The sequence below is a fragment of the Varanus komodoensis genome, unplaced genomic scaffold, assembly GCF_004798865.1.
Source record: "Varanus komodoensis strain SLA01 unplaced genomic scaffold, ASM479886v1 scaffold69, whole genome shotgun sequence".
NCBI lineage: Eukaryota > Metazoa > Chordata > Lepidosauria > Squamata > Varanidae > Varanus > Varanus komodoensis.
The window spans coordinates 263,689-276,029 of NW_025336334.1; the positions used below are offsets into that span (position 1 = coordinate 263,689).

At 40.2% G+C, this 12,341-nt stretch overlaps 1 protein-coding gene across 4 annotated transcripts in view; it reads right to left on the reverse strand.

Moving 5' to 3' along the window:
• Positions 1 to 12,341, reverse strand: part of PACSIN2 (protein kinase C and casein kinase substrate in neurons 2) — a 121,204-nt gene that overhangs the window by 3,693 nt on the left and 105,170 nt on the right. For 3 of the 4 annotated variants that reach the window (XM_044450902.1, XM_044450899.1, XM_044450900.1), the window contains 4 exons: positions 7,046 to 7,166; positions 3,950 to 4,074; positions 1,407 to 1,523; positions 664 to 857 (listed from right to left, as the gene is read on the reverse strand). In XM_044450902.1, the coding sequence (XP_044306837.1) occupies positions 664 to 857; positions 1,407 to 1,523; positions 3,950 to 4,074; positions 7,046 to 7,166 (557 nt within the window). The remainder of the gene's footprint in view (positions 1 to 663; positions 858 to 1,406; positions 1,524 to 3,949; positions 4,075 to 7,045; positions 7,167 to 12,341) is intronic. The other variant, XM_044450901.1, reaches the window with a different exon arrangement.

Here is a 12,341-nt window from a genome sequence, read left to right on the forward strand (position 1 = left end):
TGGAGATGGGTAGAGACCTGTTCTCCCCTGCAGAGGAAGGCAGGACACGCTCCAATGGAGCAAAGCTCAGGGAGCCAAGGTTCCATTTGGATGCCAGGAAGCACTTCCTGACAGTCAGGACCCTGAGGGTGTGGAATGGGCTTCCACGAGAGGTCGTTGAGGCCCCATCGGTGTGGGTGTTCAAAAATAGGGTGGACGTGCAAATGGTGGGCATGTCGTGAGCGGAGCCGGCTGGTGCCGAAGGTTGGACTAGATGGCCCGAGAGACCCCTTCTGATTCACTCTGTTTTCTATGTTTCTATGTTATCTATCACTAGCCTAATTTACAATTCCATATAGAGAACACATAATCCTACACACTGACCGACTGATTGATTTGCCAGTTTTCTATCAAAGAACTCAAAGTGGTTTACATCATTCTCTTCCTGCTGCACTCAATTTTATCCCCACAACAACCCTCTGAGGTAGACTGGACTGAGAGACTGACCCAAAGTCATCCAGCTGGCTCCTTGGCTGAGTGGGGACTGGAATCAAGATCTCCTGAGTCCCAGTCCCCAGCTCTTACCCACTATACCACATTATATTTTTTATGCAAAGTAGGGGGTTTCACTCCTCTTGCATTTCTTATGGTAGCAAAAGGTTAGTATGTCTAAAAAATACTGACCTGTCTTGAAGCTGAGTTCATCATGCTCTTGACCTTCATAATCATACAGTGCTCGTACTCTCACCTCCACTGTAGAGGAGGTATCATCAAATGGATTGTTTTCTCCTTGGGCATCATTGGATGAAAATGGATTGTTGGTCTCTTCATCAGACCAATCTGCGCCATAACTTTGGTTCTTCTCATAGCTGCTAACACTAAACACAAGAGAAAAATCTTGTATCTTATCTAGCAGAATGCACTGGCAGAGGATTGAATACATTTAGGTTAACACTGCACCACAGAGACACCTATTTAACAGAGCCATACTTTGCCATTTCAGACATCATGAACAAATTTAATTTTTGCATTCAGTGCATTTAGAGATAAGGACTATACATACAGGACTTTAACCACCAACACAGTCTCAAACATCCATTTGGAAAGAATGTTAAATGGTGACAGAGCCTCAGAAGGAGATGCATCCAATGAACACAGCCAGCAGCAAAGTTCCAGAAGTAATTTCAAAGCAATATACATTACAGTATAGTTAACTTTTGTGGAACCAGAGAAAGAAAACCAAACAGAAAACAAAAGAGTGATAGAGCATTGGTTTGTTAGTCAGATTTGCAACAAAAAGTACGTAACCTCTCAACAAGGACTTCATGCATTGTGCAACATAATACTTTTGTAGAAACCCTGAGTTGGAAACCCTGGATAGAAAAGTATAAGCATGAAAAACAATTTGAGAACAGTCTTTCACCAACTTTTTGATTTTATTGTCCTCCTTTTCACTGACAGTACTTCCAGTATCCTCTTCATCTTCAAAGGGATTGTAACTTGACTGTACTGACTGCACTGTGTTACTCGGGACACTAAGGTTACTATTGAAGAAAAAAAGCATTAAGGTGACCCTATCATTTCATGAAGCCAACTATATATGCAGCAAATACCAAAGCCAGACATAAAAATATTTTCTGTGTATGGCTTAACTTTTTTTTAAAAAAATTGCAGCTTTCACATATAATACTCCATCTTCTCATCCATCAAAGTAGTTCAACATCCACATTTGCTTGGTTAATTATGCCAAGAAGTGTCTATGGTCTGGTTCAGACATCACGAAGATTAATCAGCAATACGGGCTTCCAATTTCCGCCTCCGATTGGAGAACAAGCTACGGTTAAGTATGGATACACTCAATCACACCTCATGCCAATCTGAATGGACAGGCCTGCAAAATTAGCCCTCTGTGACATCCTGAACCAAACTTACTTAATATTCTCAGCCATTAGGCAAGTATCCCATCACCAACTTTAGTAATTTGAAAGTACTCTTCAGATCCTTTGAAAGTTAGTATTTGAAAAGTGCTTTTAAATTTTAATACAATTTTGAGGGGTCAGTTTAATTATCTGTAAGGTCTAATTTCAGAGGCCACTTAAAATACACTGTAGAACTAGATCAAAACTAGGGGAATTATGAATTATGCAGAGATCCATTCTTACACATAATTTACTCTTCATAGAATAAAACATAATGCAATAAACCAAAGCTCTGTGGGGCTCATGCACATGAAAAGCTGCATGTTACAGAAAGCAAAATGGAATTATTTCCCTAACTCTCCATAATCATTTCCTAACATATAGAAGATATTTATTCTAATTTCAAATATCTAATTATGATCAAGCTCCATTGTCTCTCATTTCAGACTGGAGCAGTATGCTGCAAAGCAAAGCACACAGTATTATATATATTAGGCACATTAAGAACCAGTTCATGTGCAACATTTGATGTACGTAAAAATATCTCAACCAATGTCCATAATATATTACAGGAATACAACTAGTAGCAATTCTCATATTGACAATATCTGGAACTATGCTCCAATCAAATAAATTTCTGCTCTCTATATCTGTTTGTCTGATATACCCACACAAGAAGATGGAGAAGGGCAGGACAGAAATATGTAAGTAAATCTGCCCTTAGTTTTGCCACGTAACACAGAACTAAACTTTAAATCACCAAATTTTAGGATATTTCTATGTGATTTTTTCCTCACCTCAATTACTGCAATACTATGCCTCCTTCTAAATCACAGTAAATAATTGGTTCAACCCTTCAATAATTGTATTATGAAATTTAGAAACAGCAATATGTCTTACTTATTAGCAAATAATATAAGTTTTGCCCACTGTTTAAGGGAAATAAATTATTATTTCTACATCCAAAATAGGGTTTCTGGTTTTCATCTATGGCTTAACCTAATACAAATTAAGAACATTTGTGAAGGGGAGAAAAAATGGGTAAAGTCAGTCTATTTATTTTGATCATAACTGGACAACTGTAAATTACAAAAATCCCAAAAGGCAAGTCTGCATCACAATCTAATATAACTGATATTATTAAGTACTGTTTAATCCTTTCTCACTTCATTAATTACAATAGCAAACCTACCCAGTTCTAGCCAATTCTATGAGAATGACAGCCATTAAAAAATCTGTCATTATGTACTGAAGAGTATACAGTGCATCCATTGATATTATAAAATCTCAGCATTTCCAGTTCAATGCATCTGAACCTTGAAAACCTAAGGAAGGCCTCTGAGAGCCTAGGAAAATCTTTTGTCAGGATAGATGACGCTATGATTCACTGGTCTGACACAGTATAGAACTGATACTTATTCTCCTATTTTCAGAAAGACCACATAATAGTATGTGTGGAACTTAATTTTTGCAAATAATGCAGATTACTGTTTCTTTGTATTATTCTGGAAGTTACCATAATATTGTTCAGTTGTTCACAAGGTGGTTGTTCCCCAAAGAGAGTCAAGCTTCTGCATAAAGATTTTAAGTTGTTTCCCTACAATTTCCCTTGGATATGCTATCCAAGCCAATCCATAGCCCTCACATTCCCACACACATTTTAAGCAATCCAGGCAACAGAACCTTTTTCAAAACTCTCAGGCACTAAGTTTCCTTTCACTAAGGGAAATCAGACACCATTAGCAACAGCCATAATGGCCAATGGACAGGGAAGAGGTCAGAGGTCCCCCACCCATATTTTAGAGAATTTAATCTCTGAAAGTCAAGAATGATCCCATATTAAAGAACTGCAACATTTCTTCCTAAGATGTAGGAGAACTAGAAAGGCACAAGAATAAGCACATGTCCTAGAGACTCAATCTTTCCTTAGGAGAAAGTGTCTAAATAGGGCATAAAAGACTAAGGTTCCAAACCTACAGATTTCCAATATACTTCAAAATGCTACTGTTTCAGAGTTTGGTCAGTGACTGATGTTGAAAGAGTTCACATACCTGCTATTTTTATTATGCTGTGAAACTTGATCTCCTGTCTGGTTAATACCAGTCAGAGTCACTCCATCTGTAGCCTTTTTCTTCTCTCTTCTACTGAGAGTGCGATTAAGATCAGCTGACCACTCCTAAAAAATAAGGAAAATCAGTTAGAGCTGCTTGTTACCACAGACTGCCACCTTAGCTGCAAGGTCTCCATTCTGTATGAAAACTATCTAGTATGTTTTGACAAGCTGGGGTAAAATGTCATCTGTTTCCCCACTAGCACTCTCTATGAATAGGGACAAGCAAGTGTCCTACAATCTATAGATTACCTTAAGGCCACTTAAAATTGCAAATGGTATAGCTATGAACTATGGGACAAGATTCAACAAGGCTACATCATGTCCCTGCTCAACTGGCAATGGAAAGAGACCAGAGTTTGAATGACCTTACCAGAAGTACTGTAATACCCACTTAAAGCCCAGATCCTCTTTTTAGTTCACCTGAAAAATGGTCATTCCAGTTCCACCCAACTCTTTAGTTGATGCATCACTGTAAGGGAATGCTGCCTCAGCTATAAAAGCACTGCCATTAAAATAAATCCTTTATATGTAAAATAAACTCAGTAGTTTGGTTCCTATGGAACAGATATCAGATTGACATGACCACTACTGTCAATATTTGAAAATGAACAAAAACTAAGATGTTTATTAAGGGGAAATATTTAAAATTGTCAATTAAATGTCTTCAAGTAAGAAGCTGAGACTACAGTCAGCCCTCCTCAATCACAGGGGGTAAGGGAGCAGAATCCCACAAAAGTGAAAAAACTACAAATACTCCCGGGGAGGACCCAAACCTTTAACTCTTAAAACTGTTAACTATACGAGTACTGGACTGCTCCCCCCCCCAGACCCTTGTCTGCTCCAGCAGGGGCTCTCTTACTCATTTATTAGATTCTGAAGGTCCTATTCCTCATCCTCCCTTTCACTCACCAGTGCCTCATCTTTGCACTAAGGAAATGCCAGAGGGCTTTCTCTATCCAGATGGATAGAGCAAGAAGGCATGCCCAGAGCCCTCTCCCTCCCCTTTTGCTTCCCCTCTCTGCCTATGATGATGACAATTTTTTGCAGTAGGCCACAAAACTCTGAAAGAATTCCCATGGAAAACTCACAAATAATCAATTCTGCAAAAGTTAAATCTGCAAATGTCAAAGTTCAGCTGTACTTAAAAGGTATTTAAATATGCTTGGTTACAATTCCTTATAGATAAGAGAGTCTTCTCCAACTCTAAGTAATAGCTTCTTCAGACCAGATTTCCCTAAATCCCACTCCAACCAATTCCTCACAAATAGTAACAGATACTGTGTGTCAGGTCTTCCTCACCCTCTAGCTCTTCTTACTTCTTCTAGCTTCTAGGGTGTTCACGATGTTTCAGGAACTATTTGGTGAAGCTCAAACATAAACTAAGAACTCTAAAATGCATTACAGACAATTTGGTTTGTTCATAAAATTATGTCTGGTGTATTAAATTTTAAAGTGTAATTGCTCAGACATTACAAATTTACTTAGTTTACTTTTAAATCTTTGACTGTATTGTGAGCAAGCCAAGTTACACATAATAAATTATTTTGCTAAAGTAAAAATGTCAGATTTGTAAAGAGCACTAAAATATGTATTGCATATTTCCATTTTTCTGAAATGTATGACTTTTCCTTGAAAATAATAAGTGTTTGGTCAAGTTTTCAAAATATCTAGAAATGCAAGATCTCTTCTCAGTTTCCCATGTTACAGCACACCTCATTCAGCCTGGTCCCACACTCTTCAAAGGAAATGTTTTGAGGGATACTGAGGACAGGTAGAACAAGGAAAGGTGGGAGAATCAGCTTCTATCTGCCCCAGGTCTTCCTGGGCTGTTTTCTAAATTAGATGCAATGTGGAAGCAAGCAAGGCAAAAGGCAGCACTTCTTTATCTCCAAATGGCCGCAACAACCCCATGGGTTGTTATTACATATGAAGAAGTCTATGCTTTTAGTAACAAACTGAGCTTGCAGGAAATAACATATGAAGGGGACCCCCCACCCCAGAATTACCTTCCGGAGGGCAGGCCCCTTGTAGTACAGGCTTCCCTCACTAGGTAAGTGTTCTAGGAATCCAAAGATTTTATCAGGAGTTTTTGAGAAGATTGCATCATGATTTGTGGAAGAAATGTCTTGAGTTGTGGCAAAGAGGTGACCAGTTCCTCCACCATGACAACACATCTGTCCATGCCATGCTGAGTGGTCAGCAGTTTTTGACCAAAAACAGTATGGCCCTTATGCCCTACCCTCCCTATTCACCCTATCTCGTCCCAAGCAACTTTTTTGTTTGTTTCCCCAGATGAAAAAAGACCTCAAATGGAAAAGATGTGCCGATGTGGAAGAGGTGAAACAAAAAAATGGCAGAAGCACTAACAAAGCATCAAAATCAATGAGTTCAAAATCTGTTTTGAGCAGTAGAAAAAATTTCTTGATAAGTGTATTGCATCAAACAGAGAGTACTTTGAAGGTGACTGAACTTTGAACATATAAAAAAATACATGATTTTTATAAGTACATTCTGGGTTTTTTGGGGCCCCCTCAGACATATGTGCAAAGTAAACATTGACAAAAGAAGTTAAAAATTGTACAACAAAAGTGTAGTATAACTTATCATTCAGAAGCCTGAATTTGAAAACTAACTTTGAGAATAACAGTATTTTGAGTGCCTTAACACTTACATCATCCTTGTTGCATGAAAAACAAACAAAAAAACTTGTTAGAATTGGCATTTTATTTGAAACATTTAAAACATTCATTTAAAAACATCATCTGAACATAAAATACAAACATAACACTGATTTAATTATTTGAAATTACAAAATTTCTGTAGGACTTAATAATGCCAGCAAAGAATGCTTAATCACTATTAATATCATTGGCTCATCCTGAAGATATTTTTTCTCAATGCAACAATAATTCATAAACACTATTCTGCCATTAGTCCTATACAGTAAATAGCCTCATCACTTACTAATGCTTTTGTGGCACTTACATACCATCCTGCAGAAATCAGGAGGAAAGTATCAAAATAACATCCTTACCTCAAACTGTGGCCAGTTCATTGACATGCCTGGACCATGATTAGCTCTGAACCACCTTAGATCTTCAACAGCATCTGCAGCTTTAATGTTCTGCTCCAACTCACGATAAATATTTTTATAGCTGTAAGTAATGCATGTTGATTTAGAAGTTACTACAAAACTATTAAAGAGAATTTAATCAAGAGGTCAGTAATAATTGGCTTAAATATTAAGAGTTTTTGCATTAAGTTATTTTTCAAGAAGTGTCCAACATACAAAAGGCCTTCCTAGAACTGGGTGTTTTAGAGTAGCTGCAGACCCTCTTGGAAGCCAATTGTTATCTCAACACATTTCAGTTTGGGTTCATGGCTAGTCTGGGACTCAATTAGCTGTGATTATCCTCAAGGAAGACCTCTTGTGGGCAACAGAATCAACTTTGTTGATCCTGCTCGATCTTCCAGTGGCTAATAATGCTGTTAACCATAATGCTCTATTAGATCAGTTAATTCTCAAAGTGGGCAGCACCATTCCCTTAGAGGTGGTGGAAAGATCCAGGGGGCAGTGATTAGTTGTTTTAAAGTCACAGTTCAGCAATAGACCTAATACAAAGAAAGAGGTGTGGGACATTAGGGTTGTTGCCCAAGAGGAAAGGAGATGGCAACCTGAAAAAAATTGGGGGCCAAAGTTTTCAATTATTTCTACATATTGAGAATTGTGGACACTGTTCCAAATGGTTCTGCTCCTACTTGTGGGGGCAGTTCCAGAAAGTAAGCAGTAATAAACTATAGCTTGGCTACCTGGCATTTTTACTTTGAGGGCTAAAAGGCAGATTGACCTGGCAAGATAGACACTCAATAGATAAATGGTTTGGGAATTGAGAAGTTTGTTCTAGATAGGAGTGCACTCTCACAGAAAGAACAGGCACATACTCTGGGAATGCTCCTCAAGGTCCACAGTGTCTTCTCTGGCGAAGAACACCTATTATCAACTCAGGTTGGAATATTAGGTACATACTTTTCTGGACAAGGATAGCATGGCCACTTCAGTCCATGCCTTATTAAATTCAAATTTCGAGTAATTTATACAAGGTTTGTGCTTGATCTGAAAGCTGTAGCTAGCATGAAATGCAACAGCCAGGATGCTGAGTGAGACGCCTGGCTGTGCACATATTACACCAATGCTGAAGAAACTGCACTGGCTCCGTATTAACTACCAGGTCAAAGCAGAAGGTACTCTAGATATAGAAAATCCTGAACAGTTTCGAACCAGGTTACCTGAACATTGTCTTTCCTGATATAGGCCTTTGCAATCATTAAGATAATTGGAGATACCATTGTTGGTTGTACCATACTACACCAATTGCCATCCTGTGGCAAGCTGGAAGCAGACCTTTTCTGTGACAACCACCTTATGGCATTCTCTCCCCGCTGAAATTTGAAGACACCAACTGTGGCAGGCATTAGGTAACAACTACAAAATATCTCTTTACCTAGGACTTCTCTAACTGATTGTCCTGCCAATTGTATTTATTTAATTATGTAATTATTAGTTCTATATCCTGTTGCATTAGCCAAAATACCTCTTTGCTGACTAATTATGGCACTATGTTTGATTTTAATATTTTTATAAGTATTTTATTATACTGTATTTTTGGCCAGCAGGTTAGCTATATTTTAAATATGGCAAGATGGACATAAATCTACTAAATAAGGTAAGTTCTATGCAATACTCACTCATTAAATATTTAGGCATCATCATCATCATCATTAGTTTATATTAAAAATATACCCTAAGCATATGGTGACTTTATCAGAGAAAATATATACTTTTATCTATACAGGTAAAATATAAACTTTTATATATATATATTGGGTTTATCTTCGGAGAAAAAGGTGCATAGGTCAAGTGCACAGATCAGCAGTACAATTAATGCAAGCATGTAAAAATTTTGACATGAGGAGGACTGCCGATAGGAAACATAGAAACAGCGCGAGTCAGAAGGGGTCTCCCGGGCCATCTAGTCTGACCTCCATCACCAGCCGGCTCCGCTCATGACATGCCCAACATGTGCATGTCCAGCCTATCTTTGAACACCTGCACTGATGGGGCCTCAACAACCTCTCGTGGAAGCCCATTCCACACCCTCGGGGTCCTAACTGTCAGGAAATGCTTCCTGGCCTCTAAATGGAACCTTGGTTCCCTGAGTTTTGCTCTGTTGGAGCATGTCCTGCCTTCCTCTGCAGGGAAGAACAGGTCTCTACCCATCTCCATGTGACATCCCCTCACATACCTGTATGTCGCCAACAGATCCCCTCTGAGTCTCCTCTTCTCCAGGCTGAAGAGACCCAATTCCCTCAGTCTCACCTCATACAGCATCCCCTGCAAACCGGCCACCAATCTTGTGGCCCTACGCTGCACTGACTCCAACCTGGCTATGTCCTTTCTGTAATGAGCCAGTGTGGTATAGCGGTTAAGAGCATGGGACTAGGACTCATGATCTGGGTTCTAGTCCCCGCTCAGCCATGGAGCCAACTGGGTGACTTTGGGCCAGTCACAGATTCTCAGCCCAACCTACCTCACAGGGTTGTTGTTGTGGGGATAAGATGGAGGAGGAGATGTAAACTGCCTTGAGCCCTTTGTAGGAAAAAGGCAGGATATAAATCGAAATAATAAGGGGCCCAAAACGGAGCACAATACTCCACTTGCGAGCGCACCAGAGGCGTATAGAGTGGTAGTAATACCTCTCTTGATCTAGAAGCCACACTTCTGGCTATGCAACCAAGGGTGGCGTTCACCTTCTTAACCACCGCATCACACTACTGACTCATGTTTAGCCTACAGTCAACCATCACCCTGAGGTCCCTTTCACAAGTGCTGCTCTCCAGCCACTTGTCACCTAACCTGTACTTATGACACCTATTCCTATGCCCCAAGTGCAAGACCTTGCACTTATCCACATTGAATGCCACCCTGTTGTCTCCTGCCCACTTCCATAGTCTGTCCAGGTCCTTTTGAATCTGGAGTACCTGTTCCTCAGTTGTGGCCACTGCTACAGTTTTAGTGTCGTCTGCGAATTTGATCAGCAGACTGTTCACCCCTTCTTCCATGTCATTTATGAAAAGATTTAACAGGATTGGCCCCAGGACAGAGCCCTGGGGGACCCCGCTTGTCACTGGCTGCCATCCCGATGATTCTCCACTAATGGTTACCTTCTGCTTTTCGGTCAGTCAACCATGCCCTAATCCCAAAACTCCTCAGTTTCTCCACCAGGATATCATGGGGCACTTTGTCAAGGCCTTGCTGAAATCCAGGTAAACCACATCCACTGCATCCCCTCCATCTAGCCATCTCAAAACCTTGTCATAGAATTCCACAAGGTTTGTCAGGCAGGACCAGTTTTTGCGGAAGCTGTGTTGTGTGGCTGTCAGCCTCCCTTCCCTATCTAGCATCACTAGATCTCTCCCTATTATGAGCCTTTCCATTGTTTTTCCTACAATGGACGTAAGGCTAACAGGTCTGTAATTCCCCATGTCCTTTCTACTACCCTTTTTGAAAATTGGGATCACTGATGTCAATCCAGTCACCTCATGCACAAATTTCTATAATATTGTCAATCCTATGGCACTATCCACAGACTTTTGGACAAGTACATGATTCTATATGATTACTAATTCAGCACAAACTAGGAGAACAAGCATTCTGCACAACACCTGACAAGCACAAACTAATTCATTACTAAAAATGGGATGAGTGTTGCACTATTCTACTGCAGCAATTTAAAGTGATGAGCAACATACCTGCAATCGATTTTAGCCTGATAACTAAAAGAAAAGAACTCCTAAAAATAAAGAGGATGCTCAAATACAGCATTTAATAAGTAATTTTAATTACCTGTCATGACATTGCATTACAGTACAATGGCATCGACAGTACAATGGCATCGACAGTACAATGGCATCAACTCTAAGGCATCAACACTCAAAAGACAGGGCTCCAATATCAGAGCCTATGTCTATTCAAAGCCCTGCCAGCAAGACGTAGGCAGGGGTGCTAGAGAACAGAGGCTTTTTCAGACTCTTGGGTTTTTGTGTAACTAATTTCAACTGGAGGGTCTCTCAGCCTTTTCCGGCATTCAATTTTTCAGTGAATGGGGAGAGCAATGGAGAAGCTTTTGGATCAAGCAAATCCAAGCTTCTCCCACCCAAATTCTTTCCCCTTTAATACCCCTTTAGACCTTTTCTAAAGATGCTGTTTGATCTTGAAGGGGAAGCCATCATGGTCCCTCCCGCCACTGGTGATAGAAATAGTTGTGTTTGCATTTCCATCCCTGAGGTTCTACTTATAGCATTGAAGGTGGAAATCTGCATCACCCAGTGGCCCCGAAGACATTAACAAGCCATGAGTTTTGGGTGTTAGGTAAAATATGCCAAACAACGACTCTTACCAGGATTGGGCATTATGGCAACTAATGGTACAAAGATCCACCCAGAATCTGGCACTCCTGCACTCCCCGTATTTCTTTCCTGCACTCAACTCTGGCAGAGGAAGTGAGATGAGCTGCAATTAAGTCTGGAAACGCACAAGAATGCTAGCAGGCCACTTCCCACTGAATTTCAGACCCATTGTCTCACTAAGTATGCAATCCTCATATGCAAAGCATGGAGAGTGCTACATGCACGTGTGTAGGCTCTGCCTGCAGTAGGTGTGTACTGCTTGCCAACGTAGCACATGTGTAGCTCTCCCTTCACCTAATATTTGTGCAAAGGGGGATGTACATGATCTCCCCTTCCCCAGACAGCATCTTCTGTGCTGCTCAAGAAAATATGACTGCCCCACTACCTGTCCTGGCTGAAGTGGAGTGATGGTCTCACAAAATCATCTCCCTTCCATGCATTGAGGCATGTGTGCAGAAGCAGAATTCCACTTCTACCATGGGTGTATGGACAGTGTGCATGAGCTAACCTTGCCAGTATGCAACAGTGGATTTACTACCTGCCAGACGCCAATATGAACACTCTGCATAAAACACATTAAGGTAACTTTCAGTATACCAATACCATACAGTTCTTGGGCGGCATGAAGAGAAGACAACACAGATCCATCACATCTAATTTTTAAAACCAGGAAGTGCCTCCATATTCACAGTTTTTATTAAATTACCATGAATTTATATTTTCCTGAGACATTTTTACACAGAACTAACACAATATAATACTACCTGAAGGAGTTAGTGGACACATTCCCACATAACAGTAACCCACCCTGGCAATGAGCCGCAGTGGGTTGTTTGTGCAACAAGCAACCCACAGTGAGCCCA